At 41.3% G+C, this 18,372-nt stretch overlaps 2 protein-coding genes across 7 annotated transcripts; both read right to left on the bottom strand.

Moving 5' to 3' along the window:
- Window positions 1-683: 683 nt before the first annotated feature.
- sell (selectin L) lies at window positions 684-3,967 on the bottom strand. Of its 6 annotated transcripts, none has more exons than XM_087783150.1 (8): window positions 3,919-3,967; window positions 3,652-3,693; window positions 2,612-3,004; window positions 2,433-2,537; window positions 1,545-1,721; window positions 1,400-1,489; window positions 1,304-1,325; window positions 684-1,216 (listed from the first exon to the last, which is right to left on the bottom strand). In XM_087783150.1, the coding sequence occupies exons 2-8, from the start codon at window positions 3,677-3,679 to the stop codon at window positions 1,177-1,179; spliced, it is 855 nt and encodes a 284-aa protein (XP_087639276.1). In that variant the 5' UTR covers window positions 3,680-3,693; window positions 3,919-3,967; the 3' UTR covers window positions 684-1,176. The 6 variants fall into 6 exon arrangements, with proteins under 6 accessions (XP_087639276.1, XP_087639278.1, XP_087639272.1 ...); XM_087783152.1 differs by having other exon boundaries at window positions 1,309-1,325; XM_087783146.1 differs by having other exon boundaries at window positions 1,400-1,721.
- A 7,649-nt stretch (window positions 3,968-11,616) lies between these two features.
- Window positions 11,617-14,416, bottom strand: sele (selectin E). Its single transcript, XM_087783145.1, has 11 exons — window positions 14,360-14,416; window positions 14,213-14,282; window positions 13,743-14,147; window positions 13,574-13,678; window positions 13,311-13,502; window positions 13,056-13,247; window positions 12,802-12,984; window positions 12,451-12,636; window positions 12,186-12,365; window positions 11,981-12,113; window positions 11,617-11,902 (listed from the first exon to the last, which is right to left on the bottom strand). The coding sequence occupies exons 1-11, from the start codon at window positions 14,360-14,362 to the stop codon at window positions 11,842-11,844; spliced, it is 1,710 nt and encodes a 569-aa protein (XP_087639271.1). The 5' UTR covers window positions 14,363-14,416; the 3' UTR covers window positions 11,617-11,841.
- Between the last annotated feature and the right edge of the window lie 3,956 nt (window positions 14,417-18,372).

Below are 18,372 nucleotides of genomic sequence, written 5' to 3'. Positions count from 1 at the left end.
TGATTGGTGCTTTACCCTCTAACTGCTTCGCTATTGGTTTATCCTCGAGGCCCCACCTTGTCTTGTAGGGGCGTCATAGCTCAGATATCTCTACTCTGGTAGAGTGGTTGCCTGCAGCCCAAAAGGTTGCAGGTTCAATCCCAGCTCCAGACAAGCTTGTGTCGTTGTGTCCCTGAGCAAGACACTTTACCCTGATTGCTCCTGATGGCAGATTCAAAGCATGTGTGCAGCCTACTCCCATGTGTGAATGTGTGATGGCGGTCAAAGCGCTTTGTGACCCTGGTCTAGAAAGGCGCTATATAAATAGAGATTATTATTATTATTGTCTCTGAAAAAGCTCAATCAACTCCCCACCGTACTTCCTCCTACTGAAAACTCGGGGAAAGGCAACTGCTGAGGTTAGAGGGCTCCGCACCGATCTCTTAATTTGTTAATAATAATTCACCAATTGGGTTTTTTGTTATTGATTTTGTGTTTTGTTTTGTGAATTTATCTTCGGTGATTGTGTTTTTGTTAATAAAGACAAGATCGGCAGTAGACCAACAGTTTTTTAAAACCCCTGGATAGTTGTGGATGAATAGTTACGGGGTCACACATTTTCTTAAAGCTGTCCAGAAATTAAAATGAAATGGGAAGAATGCAAATATACACACGCACACAAAGAGAGAACACAAGCTGTAAAATACTGACTTTATTCTAACACTTCACACAAAAAAATTGTTCAATGCTTGATTTCAATGTCTACTACTCACTTCTCTGACATATATATCTACCTAAAATACATTTAAAAAATGAAATTATTCTATCAATGAAAAAAGTAACAAAGAATTCACAAAAAACATTAAAGAAATTGTGTGTCTTTTGGACCACATGTGAGATTTTACAACTCAAGCTCTAATTTTATCATGTTTGAATTCAACACCAAATTCTGATCAGAATTGGTCAGTCACTATGATTCAAATGATTGATTTAGCTAATGTAAGTCGTGTATTGAAGTATGTAGTACTAATGCCTTATGATTTTCATAAAAAGCTTAAATTACTTAAATTACTATTTAGAACAACAGACAAACAAAGGAGCAGAGGTCAAAGTCACTCTAAAACACTTCCACAAATGTAATTTCTTAAGGTTGTCTCAAAAGTTTATAAGACAGGTTATTGTTGCAGTAGTTGTCTTTCACTCGTCACTGGGCGCTTGTGTCGATCCATCAATTTTTCTGCAGCGAAAACATTTGTTTGTGAGAGCAAAAATGTTGGTTTGTGATAGTTTTTCTGTCATGGTAATATGATCTCATTAAACGTACCTTACATAAGCCAGAGTCCTTCCTAAAGGAAAGTGGTGAAAACAAGATTAAGTAACTTTCACTTAATATTTGCTGACAGTTGTATGAATTACTGACTTTTCCTGTGTTTTTTCCAGCAGCAGCTGATGCAGCAGCAGACACTGACACCTCCCAACACCAACAGAGCAATGAGAGCGTGCTTGTAGCCTAAGGGGATAAACAACCAGAAGTGGGATGTTTTCATGCAACTGTATGACCTTACTAGCACAAAGAGGCCTGGGTCCACTCCATGTCCCATTGATTCCACAGGTGACCTCCGGCACTCCCAGAATCAGGAAGCCTGCGTGGCACTGAAATCGACACGTCGAGTTGATGCTGTTGTTCTTCCTGTCGCAGATAACAGATCCATCTGAGGGTGTCAAAGGTTGGCACTTTACCTCTGGTGGTCAAATAAAAAGGAGATGCCATTGCCATTTTAGTTACGCAACATCCATTGTTCCAGATATTTAGTGCAAAATCATAGTTATTTATGTGTAATGATCTTCCAGTGACAAAGGGAAGCAAAGGAAACAGATGTCTAGGTTTATGGCAAGGATGGCTTTTTAAGCCTCTTGAATGATTTGTTGAAGTGCAAAGAGTAAACATCCTGACATTTATGTAATCTCCTCTGAAACTGACCAGGATGTTAGTGTCATTTAATAGCAAAAACTTTGTCTCACTGAAAAATGGAGTGAATATGTGCCATTATTTTAATATTTTATAGTTTGATTACACTTAAAATAGAAAGCAAACATTTTCATTTTCATCAATTGCAGCTGCTGTATTTTCCACTTTGTTTAGAACGTTTTTTTTTTTCACATTTTACACATTATGCGAGATACATTTATTTCAAAACGTTTGACATTTTCACGTCATATTAATATCTTCAATTTGATATTCAAGATTTATTATTTAAGTTACAGATTTCAGGTGTTTAGATCGTAATCTTTAAACTATTGCAAAGGTTCCTCTTAGATGGAAAGCAATCATTAGCTTCTAAAGCTGATGTTTTCACTTCACACCTGGGGCCATGAGAATTGTATCATCATTCCTTGACACACTTGTATGCATAAAATAGTAATTTAAATTATAATAATCAAACAAATCCAACCTGTTTGGCATCTTTCGCCCTCAAAGCCATCATCACACAGGCAGTTGATGGTACCAGGGACCTCCAGGCATTTACCCTGAGCACAGGAGTTTGTCTTGCACTGGGCTATTGTAGGTGAGGCATGTTCCCGTCATTGTTGTAACACCATCAAAACTGTGAGCATTACAATAATCACCCACCTTCATAACAAGCAGCATATTTAGCCATTCCACACTGTTCATCATTCCATTTCCCTCTGTTTTTGTTATCACTGACGTAAATTTCCACGCACACATCAGTACTCCAGTTATTTGGTTCATTTGCTGCCCACAAGTTCTGATCGATCCACGTGCTATTGTTTCCAACCCAGGTCCAGGTTTGGTTTGTGTTTCTTCTCACTATTCCGATCCAGTAATAAGGACTGCTCTGTCTGTCTGGCAGATGAGAGGCTACATAGTTGTTTTCTTGGAGGTTTCTGATGATGACTATATCGTTGTAGTAATACTTGCACCACTGCCGGGCCTTGTCCCAGCTCATAGTGTGGTTGGAGGAGTGATAGGACCAACACTTGGTACTGGTAATAAAGGAGCAACCTGCAATTTTAGGAAGAAGTGAGATTAAATGTGGCCATTGGTCTTATCCTGACTGCTTCCGATCATTTTGTTATTACTCCTGTTACAGCCACGAATAAAACTGCTGATGTTACTGTATTTACAATTACTGCTAGTGGTATGAAAACTAAAACTACCATGACTTCTGCTTCAACTACCACCACTCCTGCTACAACTACCATCCCTTCTGCTTCAACTACCACCACTCCCGCTTCAACTACCATCCCTTCTGCTAGAACTACCATCAGTATTGCTACAACTGCTCTCTCTTCTACAACTACTATCACTTCTGCTTTAACTACCATCATTCCTGTTACAACTTCCATCACTTCTGCAACAACTACTCACTCTTCAGCAACTACCATCACTTCTGCTACAACTACAACATATTGTGCTACAACTACCACCACTTTTGCTACAACTACCATCTGCAACAGTTACTACTTAAATGAAATCATTGGAGGAGGTATGCATATGTCTTAAATGCTTTTCTCCAAACAAGTTCAATTCTTTATTACGATAACAACAACTTACCTACAACTATGTTGCTGGTTTGAAAATGATTAATAACACAACCGATGTTAGATGCTCTGCCTCTACTGAATATGATGATACTTAAACTGACCCACCAAGAAGGAGCACATGTGTCCACTCCATGTCTTCAGGAACCCCTACAAATATAAAATCACAATTGTATATGTAAATCGGAAGTCAAATCATCAGAAGCAGCATTTAGTTTAGATTTATTTAAAAAGAAATGTATAAGAATACACTAGAAACCTGTATGAGTTGATAAGAGACAACTCAGCTCTCTTAATAACTCTTTACAAGTCAAATAAACAAATATAAATCTATTAATAAGCGCTTTTTAACCAAATATTAAAAATGCAACTTACTTCTGAAGTTTGATTTCCAAAAGTCAGCCAGTGATGAGGCTGGTTTGGGTTGAGATGCCATTTATGTGTGTCGCGGCTCTTTGTTTTCCATAATACCCTAAAGCAGAATACCTGGATGTTTAGCCTGCAGGGAGAATGATCCTGTTGAGAGATTTATAATTTTGTTTCTTCTCTGGGAGCCGTGACCTAGTTCATGTACATGTTTTTAGGTGAGGTAGGTAACGCTACAATCCAACTATTCCTGGGACTGCGGCGCCAAACACAAACATGTTTATTATTAAAGACACAGAAGGTCCCTGTTCTCAATAATGACGTTGTTACAATCATTTTATTTTATAAATACATTTTTTTAAAGGCGAGAGTGATATAATTGTGTTTCGTATAAAATCTGATCATTAGATGTTTCTTCTTTGTGTGAGCTTTGTCTTAATCGGATTCTGACAAATGAAAAAGTTCAATTCAATTCAATTCAATTTTATTTAAAGTGTCTTATCATAACAAAGTTATCTCAAGACACTATACAGTTGAAATAAGACTACAGTTGATTAAGGAAAAATAGATCCCAGCAATTCAACAAAGAGCAAGAAACAAAACACTGTACAGTGAGCTGTACAGTGAGCAATGGCGAGGAAAAACTTCCTTTTAGAAGGCAGAAACCTCGAGCGGAACCAGACTCATTGTTGACGGCCTGCCGCTTTGACCGGCTGGGAGGAAGGATGGGGGGGTAGACAGATGGATAAGGAGAGGAGTGAGGGAGGATATAGTGAGAGAAAAGAGGAGAGTGTAGGAGGGTCCATGGGGGTGCTGGAGAGAACTCGGGATCTGATGACGTGGTGAAGATCCTGGATCAGCAGCAGCTCTGGAGGTGGATCCCTGGATCAGCAGCAGCTCTGGAGATGGATCCCTGGATCAGCAGCAGCTCTGGAGGTGGATCCCTGGGGCTCCGGGGGAGAAATAAAAAGGTGTGGGTTTGGGACAAATGTATACAATACACAGGTATACAGACTCTGGTGACGGGTGAAGATATATAGAGGGGAGAGGGGGGGGGGGGGGGGGGGAGGGTGAAATAGCCAGGCCAGAGGGCACATACCTAGCACAGCAGGATCCAGACACAGGGGCCCAAGCCGCGGCAGGAACCCGCAGGAGACCAGGACCCGGCAGGCGATATAACCACCAGAGCCGACCCCAAACACCAGCGAGAAGGCGGACCACCACCGGGGGTGTGAGAGGGCAAGCTCAGGCGAGGACGACCTAGGAAGCAGAGAGGCGCAGGCACGGAGGGAGAGGGACAGCCAGAAGAACCAGTCAGGGGATAGGGCCCCGGGGCCAGGCCGGGCCACGGAAGACCCCCAGACCGTCAGGCTGCCACCAAGTCCATAGCAGGGGACCGAGTCAAGGAGATAGGGATCCACCACAGCAGCGGCGGCGGAGCCCCCCCCAATACCCTGCGGACACGGCCAGTAGCCGGGTCAAGTGCCACCGCATGAGACCGGGGGAGCAATGGCCAGGCACCGGCTCAGGTCCCCCGGGTCACAGGGGGGCCACGGTTGTGCGGGCAGGGCGGGGGTAATGGGGCTGCAGCCGTCCGGGAACGGCCCCCCAATCTTTGAACTGTAGATCCCAATAGTCCCCAACAGCCACAGCCCACCTCCCCCATGTCATGAGGGAAGTTTGGGGGGCCAGCAGTATTTCATGGGCGGTCCACGGTCTCTAAGGTGCAGAGGCCCCGCCCATCACACCCCCAGCCCCCGCCCCCACCCACCATGCAGCACCCAGGGGGACAGCATCACTTGCATGGGCAGTACATGGTCTCTATAGTAACATGAGTCCGCCCAATGCCTCCGCCGTCCCCCCAACGTGGCCCCGCCCAGTGTGGCCCCCCCACCCGGGAGGCCCCCGAAAGACCGACCAACCCGGCCACGAACCCCCAGGACCAAGGGCGACAAACTCCCCGACCACAGCACATGCCACACAGGGCGGGTAGAGGACCACAGCCACCGCTGCAGCAGACACCCACCCCAAGACAGGCCCCCCACCACAGACCAGGCGAAGCCATCGGGGCCGGAAGGCCATCCAGAACACCCAGCCAGCCCCAGCCCCACCCCTAACGGTTCACCCGCCACCCCCGCCAGCACCAGCCCCCACACACCACGAAAGACCCCCCGGAAGCGGGCCACCCCCCCGCCGGCACACGGGGCCATCGCGGCACCAGCGGTCACCACCACCAGGCCCAAGGCACCCACAGGCCCCACCCGCCGGGCCCCTCACACCCGAATCGGCCAAGCCAGAATGTGCCCGGCGAGAAAAGAAGGATATACAGAGCTCGGTGTCTAAAACTAAAACTCCTCCAGCATTCTCAGCCTATAGCAGCTAAGATAAACAGTTTTGTTAGTTATGACAGCTAGAGATAAACAGTCAAGTTAATTATAGGCTTTATCGAAAAGTAAGGTTTTAAGATTATTTTTAAACATAGAGAGGGTGTCTGCCCTCCGGACTGAAGCCGGTAGTTTGTTCCACAGCAGAGGGGCTTAAAAACTGAAGGCCCTGGCTCCGAATCTACATTTAGAGATTTGTGGTATAACTAATAGATCAGAGTTTAAGGATCGTAAGGTCCTAGAGGGTTGGTAAGTTTGGATTAAATCTTTAATGTATGTTGGTGCTAGACCATGTAAGGCTTTATAGGTTAGGAGAAGGATTTTAAATTGTATTCTAAATTCTACAGGAAGCCAATGTAGGGAAGACAGTACAGGGGAAATGTGTTCGCGCCTCTTAGTCTTAGTCAGGACACGAGCTGCAGAGTTCTGAATGAGCTGAAGCGTTCTGAGAGACTTTTTAGAACAGCCTGACAGAAGAGAGTTACAATAGTCCAGCCTGGAGGTAACAAAAGCATGGATGAGCTTCTCAGCAGCATCTAAAGGAAGGAAGTGCCTCATTTTTGAAATGTTACGAAGGTGGAAGTAAGCAGTCCGTGAGATTTGTTTTATGTGTGAGTTAAATGATAAGTCCTCGTCAAAGCATACACCCAGATTCTTTACAGTGGTGCTAGTAGCAGGAGCAAGTCCATTTTGTAAAGCTAGATCATTAGTTAATGATTGTCTGAGATGTTGCGGACCAACTAGTAAAACCTCAGTCTTTTCCGAGTTCAGTAGGAGGAAGTTTTTGGTCATCCATGACTTGATATCTGTGATACAGGACTGTAATTGTGTTAGCTGATTTCTTTCATCTGGCTTCATGGACAAGTAAAGTTGGGTGTCATCAGCATAACAGTGAAAGTTTATAGAGTGTCTTCTAATCAAGTCCCCTAGTGGGAGCATATAGATTGTGAATAGTATTGGACCAAGAACAGAACCTTGTGGGACACCATAGCTGACCTTAGTGTGTGTCGATGAGAGGTGGTTGACATGTACATAGTGCGTTCTATCCGACAGGTAAGATTTAAACCAGTTAAGAGCAGTTCCACGAATGCCTAAATGGTTTTCTAGCCTCTGTAGAAGGATTTGGTGGTCGACAGTGTCAAATGCAGCACTGAGATCTAGAAGAACAAGAACTGAAACATGGCCCTGATCAGAGGCCATCAGTAGGTCGTTACTTACTTTTACCAGGGTGGTCTCTGTGCTGTGGTGTTCCCTAAAACCAGACTGAAACACCTCAAATTGATCATTGTCCTGGAGATAATCACAGAGCTGACTCGTTACCACTTTCTCCAGAAGTTTTGAAATGAATACTAGATTAGAGATAGGCCTATAGTTAGTGAGGACCTCTGGATCGAGAGTGGGTTTTTTAAGCAGAGGTTTAATTACTGCAACTTTAAAAATCTGAGGCACATAGCCGGATGTTATTGACAAGTTAATAATGTCAAGTATGAAAGTGCTAAGTAAGGGGAACAGTTCTTTAAGTAGCCATGTGGGAATAGGATCGAGAAGACATGTTGTGGACTTTGAGGAGGAAACAACCTGGGACAGCTGTCGAGGACTCACTGGTAGAAAGGAGTCAAAGTATGTATCAGTCATAGTGTCTGTGACCGGTGAGGCTGCACTGGTTGTATTAGAAGAATCTAGGAGGTCTTGAATCTTTCCTCTAATAGTTACAATTTTTTCATTAAAAAAGTTCATAAAGTCATTGCTACTAAGATGAGAAGGGATGGACTGCTCAATGGACTGATGGCTCCGTGTCAGCCTGGCTACAGTATTGAATAAGAACTTGGGGTTATTCTTATTTGCTTCTATAAGTGATGAGTAGTAGCTGGCTCTGGCTTTCCGAAGAGATGCCTTGTATATTTTTAACTTATCCTGCCAGTCCTTTTAGAATTCATTATATCAGTCAGTTCAGTCATATATACATGATTAAATAAATGATTTGCACAACCATCCACTTTTTTCCCACATTTTCTAATCTATTGTAAAAATTGAAGGTCTCCACCCGTAAAAGAAACTGAAAATAAACAAATGTTAGGTCAAATGTAAACCCGATTATGTATACAGTATATGGTTATCTATATAACCATGGTTCTACAGGCTGTCGCTGTGTGTTGCTCTTTCTACTTTCTGAGAAAAGTTAATTCACTCGCCACCCATCAGGGGACAGTGGACCGCCCCTATAAAACGCCTCACCTCCAATAAAATTGCCAGTATTAGACAGTCAGGGAGGCGAGTTGCTGGGCCACTTGTGTAGAGGGCTCCACTCCACTCGTAAAACCGTTTCTACATCATGGAACTCTGCCCTCTACAGGCTGTTGCTATGGGTTACGCTGGCCGTTGGCAGGTCGTTTTGGTAAAACCACGGTTGAGGACCAGGAGTCAGCACGAGATCTCTGTTGAGAATTGACAACCACCGTGACATCACGAAGCCTGCTGCCTCTCAAGCAGACACAGCCACTGAGGTGAACTGTTATTGCTGGCGATTTCGTCTGTTCTTGCTAACTTAGACGGAGTTTCAGAGCTGAAACTGGAGTAACATGAGGCACTGAAAGCTTTTCTTACCGGGAAAGACGTTCTCGCCCTCGCAGCAGATTTCTAAGCCCAACACAATAGTGGGTAAAGTAAAGCGATCCCAGACTATCTTTTTAGGGTAGCGAAGCCCCCGGAAAAAATATGATGGCACCCAGGCTATTACTCTCAATGGTCCAAGCAAAAAACGCTTAGCAGGGGGTTATGTTTAGAAGAGTGGCAAACCACCAGTGAAAGCTGATGGGGTGACTGTTCGCTCATAATTACATCTGCCTGGTCACGGTTTATTAACGCCTCAGCGAGGATATATCTGACACTTAAACACTTCGTAGCTGGTCATGAGAACCAGCAGGCTAAAATGAAAAAACGACATCGCTGCTCCACAAACCGTGAGTGTCAAGGACGTGTCCATGTATGCAGAGTGAGAAGCTGGAATAAACAATAGAGCTACTGAGCTATATTCCTTGCAAACAAGTCAAAGACGGATCACATGTACCTGCCTATAAGTATCAGGGAATCACCCACGCAGATCAGAAAGGATCATTCTAACACTTCGCAGATGCTATGACAGGTTAAAATAGAGAGCTATAACCCAGGTTGTTCCAACAGTGGGTGTTTCAGGGCGTGTCCGCGTACACATTGTATAGAGGGAATAGGTGTAAAAGCACTGGAGACACTGAGCGCTAGTGTTGTGTCGTTTGCGAACGATTTGTTCGAAAGAACGAATCTTTTGAGTGAACGTACTGAACCGAATCACTTTCTCAGTTCAGTTGAAGTCACTCAGCCGCGATCGTGCCGGTGGGAGGATTCTATGATGATGATTATCATGATATGATGATGATGATTCTATGATTCTATGATTCTATGACTCGCTGAATCCTCGGCGTCAGCGAACGACGCAGCTACTCGTGGGTACGGGGGGAGGGACTGAGGAGGGAGAGAGGGACTCCGCTACAGAACATTTAGTTTTAAAGGATTTCTTATTTTAATATTTTTTTTTACTTAAACGAGGCCTTTTTAATTTATTGTTGATTGCATTTAAGTTTATTTTACATTTTATTATTATTATTATTTTTGTTTTATTTTGACTGAACGAGGATTCTCATCCGGTGATTCTATTCCGGTGATTCTCATCCGGGGATTCTCAAAGATTCGTTCAGTGACTGAACGAGGTCTCATCCGGGGATTCTCAAAAGAGTCGGTCAGTGAGTGAACGAGGTCTCATCCGGGGATTCTCAAAAGAGTCGGTCAGTGAGTGAACGAGGTCTCATCCGGGGATTCTCAAAAGAGTCGGTCAGTGAGTGAACGAGGTCTCATCCGGGGATTCTCTAAAGATTCGGTCAGTGAGTGAAAAAGTGTCTCATCCGGGGATTCTCAAAAGATTTGTTCAGTGAAAAGGATTCTCTTCCGGTGATCCTCGCATCAGGGATTCGGTCAGTGAACGAGGATTCAAGTTCGGCTGTGAACACACCTCAAGATCTTCTCTATTTGCTAATTCCTCGCGAATGTCACTCGTCCTTGTCCGTGAACGCACCGGGCGTCTTTTTTTTTTTTTTTTGCATTGTCCCTGAAGTGCAGTGAATGTGAACCTCGGGTCTGAATCATTAAAACTAGTAACGGATTGTTTGGCTGCGTTCAGGAAGTAGAATAAATTGCAGTCAGGGCTCCATAAGCACAGAGTTATTGATTTGGTGAATGAACGAACTGAACAAATCTTTTGAACGAATCATTTTAATGAACTGATTCTAGTGATTCAGTACACTCAAAAGAACTGCCGTGCCCATCACTACTGAGCGCTATTCCTGCTTGCAGACAAGTCCACGACGGATCACATTTACCTGCATTCATATCAAGGCTGGTAATGTTGAAAACCACACACACCTCTGACGCACACCTGAGTGACGTGCGACAAAACAATGGGATATGACTGTTTGCCTAATTCCACCCTTGTCTGGCCTCGCCGGGACGACAAAGGGACAGTGTCGTGGCAGGAATTAGGGCCGGAGGAAAGATTGACCACAGGCTTGACGGGATGAGCAGGTGTCTTTATTGAAGAGATCAGCAGTCTCAATTAACTGATCAGTCGTTTATTAAGCAATGCACCAGAATCATCCTCGATCTCTTGGATTCAAGACATTTTATAGATCTTGGGCAATGGGCAGTCCTTGATACACTGACGAGCAGTAGCACATAAACTTTCATCAATGCTGAGTGAAAAGACACTGCCATTTTGTGGATGAGGCCTTAAATGAATGCTGCATTGAATGCTGATGCACTCGTCTTCTGCTTACGTCACCGTGCTTACACATTGGTTTTAGTTTGAGATGGATTACAAGAACATACATGGGTCATGTTTTTAATATTTACAATTCCAGATTTGGAGCCGCTCCTCCTAAGACCTCAATAAGGAACATGTTTTCTTATAAAGACAGACTGAATGTCTTTTAACGTCTGAATTCTGAATGATTTTACATCATTAAAGCTGTTTGAGAAAATAAAACTTTACACATACAGTATTTATATCATACATCCTTATAACGTTTTGTACAAATCGCTCTAGAATGAGGTTTGCAGTATTAAGTGTCAAAAATGTGAAAAATATGAATGTCATACTTTATATGACCAGCCATTCACAGACATTACTAAGCATATTGTCTAGTTAAACATTGTAGACGTCAGTAACTAGGAGATGATGCAGGTTAAGATGATTTTTTAACCTGCCATGTTAGGTATGTTGGAAGAAATAGAAATGTTTCATTTTCATTTTTATTAAAATGGGTAAAAATACATTTTGATTTAACATTTAGACAATAATAGTAAATATATATTAACATTAAATTAAAATTAACAGAGAATGTGAATACAAAAAATGATGAACAACATGCTCGACATAACCTCTCATTGAGAGTAAAGACACATTATTAACATTGTTATATAAATATACATATTATTGTTGTTATCAGACTGATTTAGTTGTTTAAAGAAGACTGTCGAAGCTGTTTTTGTATACTTGTGGAGGATCTTCGATGTTTGAGTTGCTGCAAAAAAAAGGAGAAAAAAAAACAGTCAAAACATGTAACTTACTAAATGGAAATGTTTTGAAAAACGTATTTTACCTGTTGAGTTCAAACTTTGTTGCTCTCTCTTTTAGTCTTTTCAGGATCCACAGAGACAAAGAAAATATGGACAATGACAGTGCTGACACTACCGCCACACTTGAGGCAACAACAGCTATTTGAGGGGAGGGAGCTGCCAAAGTACAAACATTATTAAATTCTTTACATCTTCTCACACTAATCACTTTTGCACTTTCAAAAGTACCTTGGCAAACAGGTTTGTCTCCGGTCCAGTTGCCATGGCTATCACAGAACAGCAGCTCATGTCCAGCCAGCAAGTGTTCTGGGTCACATGTGAACATGCACTGAGTGGTAAAATCTTGTTCCATGTTTGAGCAGTTGATGTGACCCTTTTCCGGAGCTTCGAGCAGAGGACACTTGCGAGCTGCAGAAGGTCGGATTGGATCATTCATTGTTATGTACTGAGGCCCAGAGAATATGTACACTTGAGGGGGAATAAAATAAAGTACCTTTGCAGGTGGGTTTGACTTCTGTCCAGCGGCCATCTTCAGAGCACTGAGTGGTCGCTGCTCCCTGTAGTTCATAACCCTCTTCACAAATGAAGCTGCAAAACGAATTTGGGCGAAGATCTCTCAGTGGCTGGCTGCACTTGATGATCATGTGGTTATCCTCTTCCGGCTGTGTGCAGGTGATGGCTAAAAAGAAGGAATAAATGGAAATTTATTTGGATTTAAAAAGGTTTGGAATGAGAAATCTCATTTTTTTGTGGCATTTAATAAAGCTGCTGATTTCATACTGAACTCTCTTGGCAGAGGTATGTGGTCTCTGAGTGATTGACTATTTTTTTTCAAGTTTCTTACCTTCACAATAGGGCATCATGTTGTTCCACTTTCCTTCAGATGTACATCTCACACTCTCTGGTCCAACCAACTTATAGCTTTGAGAACAACTGAAGTGACAAGCATTCCCGAAACTGAGCTCCGTGTCTTCATCGCAGTTTATGAAACCATTCTCCAAATTGGCCGGCACCGTACATTGAACAGCTTTGGATAAGAAACCAGGTTAGTCATGGATTTACAGGTAAATAAACTAATCTCCATTTTTTAGTACACACCAGCACAGACAGGACTAGATGTGTTCCAGTTTCCTGAATCTTCACATTGAAGAGTTGCAGATTCAGTACCAACAACTTGAAATCCTTCTTGACAAGAAAAGAAGCAAGTGGACTGGAAGCTGTTAGGTCCAAGAGGATCAGAGCATCTCATGGATCCATTTAATGGACTGGACAGTCTTGGACACTGTAACACTGTGGACAAGGGCAAGTTAACTTACTATTGCTTCACAAGTCCTTTGGATATCTGACACTCACAGTTGCAGGTCGGACTTTCAGCTGACCAGGTTTTTGAGGCTGTACACCTGAGCGGCGCTGGCGTGCTGAGCTTGTAACCTTTTTCACAAGAAAAAGTGCACGTAGAGTCATAGGTGTAGTTTCCGTGTTTGTGGACGCAGTTTGCTTCTCCTTTAATCGGAGCAGCCACGTCTTCTTTGTTACATTCCACAACTGCCAAAAAAGCAACACGGTTAACGATAAAAATGATAATCAGGACATGGTGGGTGTGAAGATCAACTCACCTTGCTCACACTTATCTCCATAAAAGCCTTCATAGCATTCACAGCGGTGACTGTTGATGGTTTCTACACAGTCTCCATGTACGCATGAATCCTCCTTGCAGGCAGCTGAGGATCAGACACATCTTTAATCTTCTATTACTCAACAATCTCTGAGAACAATGATGTCTACCTGTGTAGCACAAAGCTGTCTTTCGCTTGTCACACCTCTCATCGTTCCATTTCCCTGTCTGCTCCTCTCTTTTGATATACATCTCCACACAGTCCTCAGTTTTTTTCGTTCTTCTTCCGTTCTTGCCGTTGTTGGGCTCGCCTTTTGCCCAGTTGGTGGCTTCCAGGGTAAGAGTTTTTTTGGTGCCCATCCAGGTCCAAACGTTTTGGATCTTGCGGATCCCAATCCAGTAGTAGTTTTCCTTTCTGGGCAGCCAGTTATTAAGATGTGCAATCTCCTCCTGGTTCTGGATGGCCACCATGTCAGTGTAGCCCTGCTGGCACCAAGTTCGAGCGTGCTGCCAGTCCATGGTCTCGTTTGAGTAGAAGTAGGACCAGCTATCCACGCTTGTCCACAGAGACATCACTGAAGACAAATAGAGACATTAGATGTGTCGACAAGAATACTAAATTAAATAATAAAATGCTTACTTGAGAAAATAACGCTCCAGCAGATCCAAGAACGTCTGCATCCTCCAGGATATAATAAACTGAAGCAAGACTGGAATTGAAAAAGGGAAATGAGAAAAAGTAGAACAAGGGCTTTTCTATTCAAAGGAATCATGAAAATATACATACCATTTTGCAGTGATTATGTCTTTAGGGTTGCTGGCTGTGATTTCTTGCTGTCTTTTGTGATTCTGACTTTTGTGCACTGCACCGGCTGCTTTTATTCACCTCCTTCCACTTTTCCGGGAAATGAGCAGCAGCTCCTGGGAAGTTCCAACCTTCGCCTTCCTCTCTGCATCATCCTCTAAAACTTTCCCTGATTATATGTTTTGCTTCTTCTCTCACTTATGGATGAAGGCCAATTATTTAATTTCTATTGTTTTTTTAAAGATGAATTATGTGGTTATTTGTATATTAGCTAAATAACCAAACACATTTAACATCATTTTCTGAATATGGACAACTGGATAAGGTGTTCTGAATTTGATCTGAGAATCACTCAAATCACCTTACTGTCTGTAGAGCTGCAGGGTGAAGAACTAAAAATTGGGGTTTAATTCAATAACAATATGGGTCTAAACGAGTATTTTGTCAGAGGTGTGTCTTTCTTGAATAGTATTCAAGCTCCCAATCCAGCCACAACCCATAAACAATTTAAACATTATTCTTCTTAATTTGATTATAATTGTTTCTTGTTATGTTTCTGTTGTCTTAGTTAGTTTAACATCCTTTATCTTAAGAAATCCAAATAAATAAAGAATTATTATATATCTAGATTTGTTATTAGTTTGTTTTTTATGACAAAGAATGTCTTTTTTCTGGTATACACCAGTCTTAAGCAAAAGGCTAGTTCTACAGCAACCCTCACTTCCCTGAAAGCAGTGTTTTATTTTTTGATATATTGATGAGAACTATCTGACAAAAATGTTAAATGTCTCTTCTTTTCAAATGAAAACTAAAAGTCTAAAGTTGAAAGTTGTTAAATACGCAAAAAGGATCTCAGACTAAAACAATACCATACATGGTTGCCAAAGAAAACATTCCACCCTGCTCAAACACAGATAGTATCTTGTGTTTTAGGAAAAAGCTTTTTTGGCACACACTAAATCCTGTTGGCTTATTTGAAATGGCAGATTTATAAAGCATCACAGTTGGAAATAACTTTCATCATTGATTCCAACTGTAACCTACTTTCAAAAAGCTAATCAACATCTGTAGACATCAGTGATAATGGGTGTTCTGGTATAAGAATTAGGACGCCTGCTGTCTCGCCACAGTTGGAGAGAGGAGACTCACTGCTTCCTTCCTGACTGGTTTAAGGGTATTTTGACTAATGCACATTGACATTGTGCTTATCTTAAGTAATTTCACTTAAAAATCAATTCCATTTCTTGAAAATATAATTTGAACATTTTTTTTCTAACTGTTAACTGATGATATGACAAAGCAGGCCGTGAGTAGATTTTTTATTTAATTTATTAAAAGAACAAATGATCAAATCTGTTTAAGAAAACGTTTAACAATTTGTCATTCGTCACATCAAAGGGTTCCAAAGCAAGGTACCTGGACTGAGAAGAGTTTTGGTAAGTAATCTAATTTCCCATTCAAGAGGCTTCTTCAGTTCTAAGAAGCTGGTATAAGGAGCAAGTATATATCTTGTGAGAGGGAAGGCAATTTGTACAGAGAAAACTTAACTATTTCACAAGTAATATTGAGGCCCTCAGGGACCCATCAGACCACAGATGGGGAAGATTAATGGTGAGTTAAAATTTAAAATCCAAGAGTCAAGAGCTAAATACATATACTTAAATACTCCTAATCAAGAAACAATTGAATCAGAATGCTTATTAATGGACTGTGAGAGGACACAATGTTTAAGGGCTCAAGCTAAAGATTCATTTACATACCAAATGATCGAAAATAAGTAAATGTTTATTTATATATACCTGTAGATCATTCGTCTTGGGAAGATATTATGTTCATATTGTATTGCCATTGTTCGAAAGGCACAAATGGGATGTAATTATGTCATACACTTTTTACTTAAAAGCGTACTTTAAGACCTAAAATGCAAATGACAATACTAAATAAAGTCTTGTGGAAGAGTCAGCTCGGTATCAAACTTTGTTTAAAAAAAAAACATGTAATGACAGGTGTTTCATCTCAGGACCCTGACCTACTGGTTCACACTCTACAGCAGGCGTGGTCCAAAAAAGGGAAAATATGGTTCAGGTTTTTGTTCCAACAAGTCAAGGGACTGGTCGTATCCGACAGTTTGACAACTGTGCTCTATAGGGATCACACTCCTCCGCCTCCCTGGCACCGTTTATTGAGGGGTCCTGGAAAGAGTGGAAAGAGAAAGATTTTCTGTTTCCAGACTTCCATTGGCTGAATGAAGGATGGATACCGACGAAGTAATGAATCAGATTGTGGATAATGTAATATGATATATGTTATGACTGCTTTTTAAATAACTTAACTTTATCTTTGTTTTTGTACCGTAATCCCCCCCACCCCCCACCACAACCAGATCTACCAAGTTCTGCTTTAACAGGGTTTGAACCTACCTTTGTTGAAAGGTTAACGATTGTCAAGCGGCATTGTTGAGAATCAGCCCTGATTCCATGTCTTTACAGTGTGATTGAAGCATGGACTCAGCCCTAATTCCATGATTCTCAGTCGGATAAAGGTAGGGTGCCCTATCCAGGTTGGGGATGAGATTCTGCTACAAGTGGAGGAGATTAAGTATCTTCGAGTCTAGTTAAATATTGAGGGAAGATAGATTGTAAGATCCACAAGCCAATCAAATTATATTTATGAAATGACATGCCCATATTAAACATCAATATATTTAATATAGGCATGTTATATTATAAATAGTACATTTAGGGTTTGATTATGTTTTGTTTTTTACTTTTTGCCTCATCTGTATTTAGTCATCTTTTAGCTAAACCTTATTATTATTTGACTTAACATTTACATAATCAAAATACTGACAAGTACAGCCTCTCTCTTTACCAAATAAATAAATAAAATGTTACTTTGAGCTTTGATTTGTATTAAAAAATAACCTATTAGTGTGGTTTAATTAACATTCAGTCTCAAGGTCAGCCAGAGTCTCTATCCTCTTCCCCTGGTTTTCCCACTTACACTATCGGAAAATCATGAGTCATCAGTTGTCTTCTAGCATTTGGGGATTTCCTGTAGCATATAAGTGGGCAATTTACAAAGAAATTGTCAAGTGAAACTAAAGAGACCCCATTAACCTTAGAAACAATGGTCCTGAATATCTAGCCAACTGCAATGTGACCTCAAAGGTAGTAAAAAAATACAACTTCCTTCCCAGTATCCTCTCCAATCCAGAGAGCTAAATTTACCTTAAAAAGTTTGTCATGTATAATCTACATTGAGAGGACACTGGTTTCCATCGGTCCTTTTGAAGGAATGTGGAAAACATATTCAACAACATGTTTATTGTTATATTAACACATTTTGAAAATATCTTTCTTACAATGACTTAAAATAGATCAAAGAATGTCAATCCTTATCATAACAGGAAGCTGTCTCTTCCAGGAGCTGCAGTAACTTTTATCTCCGGCTTACGGGAAGCAAAAGTGTGATTGTTTTTGTCTAATGGTCCTGATGTTATCAGTGTAACAATGGCTCTAAGTCTACTTAGCGCTGATTATAAATTGCAGACCTATGAAACCATATTGATGAAGAATCTCTAAGTTGTAATAATTTGAATTAGCATTACGGCCTCATATAATAAGATTAACAATCACTAACTGTGAGCCTATTTGCCGCCCCCTTTTTTTTTTAAATACGCTTTTTGGGTGATAACATTAAATAAATAAATACATACAAGATGTTATTGTCCATGGCTACGGTGAAGCCATAGGATTAAAACAAATATTGTCATATTAATTTACCAAGGGAATTTTCTCAAGGTAACAATAAAGTTATATCTGATCTAATCTAAATGAGAGTATACAATTAATCAATTTCAATGTATAATTTAAATGAAACACTTGAGACACTATCATCCTTATCGGCAGATCAAAGGATCAAAGCCTTAACCCATAGAGAAGCGTTCAAATGTTTCCCTAAATTAGCTGTAATTTACTCAAATGACATTTAGA

The sequence above is a fragment of the Callionymus lyra genome, chromosome 2 (assembly GCF_982586985.1).
Source record: "Callionymus lyra chromosome 2, fCalLyr1.hap1.1, whole genome shotgun sequence".
NCBI classification, from domain to species: Eukaryota; Metazoa; Chordata; class Actinopteri; order Syngnathiformes; family Callionymidae; genus Callionymus; species Callionymus lyra.
The sequence above is the reverse complement of the archived record's forward strand: the minus strand, read 5'-3'. Positions and strand labels throughout refer to the sequence as shown.

Excerpts from the sequence above, each read along its gene's own strand:
- sele (XM_087783145.1), bottom strand. Across the intron at positions 14,148-14,212 it reads CTGGAGCGTTATTTTCTCAA|TGATGTCTCTGTGGACAAGC; the intron begins GTAAGCATTTTA and ends ATTTGTCTTCAG. Across the intron at positions 13,503-13,573 it reads TGGAGATAAGTGTGAGCAAG|TTGTGGAATGTAACAAAGAA; the intron begins GTGAGTTGATCT and ends CTTTTTTGGCAG.
- sell (XM_087783146.1), bottom strand. The coding sequence starts at position 3,679 with ATGGAGTGGACACATGTGCTCCTTCTTG. Across the intron at positions 3,005-3,651 it reads GACACATGTGCTCCTTCTTG|GTTGCTCCTTTATTACCAGT; the intron begins GTGGGTCAGTTT and ends CTAAAATTGCAG. Across the intron at positions 1,722-2,432 it reads GGGCGAAAGATGCCAAACAG|AGGTAAAGTGCCAACCTTTG; the intron begins GTTGGATTTGTT and ends TTTGACCACCAG.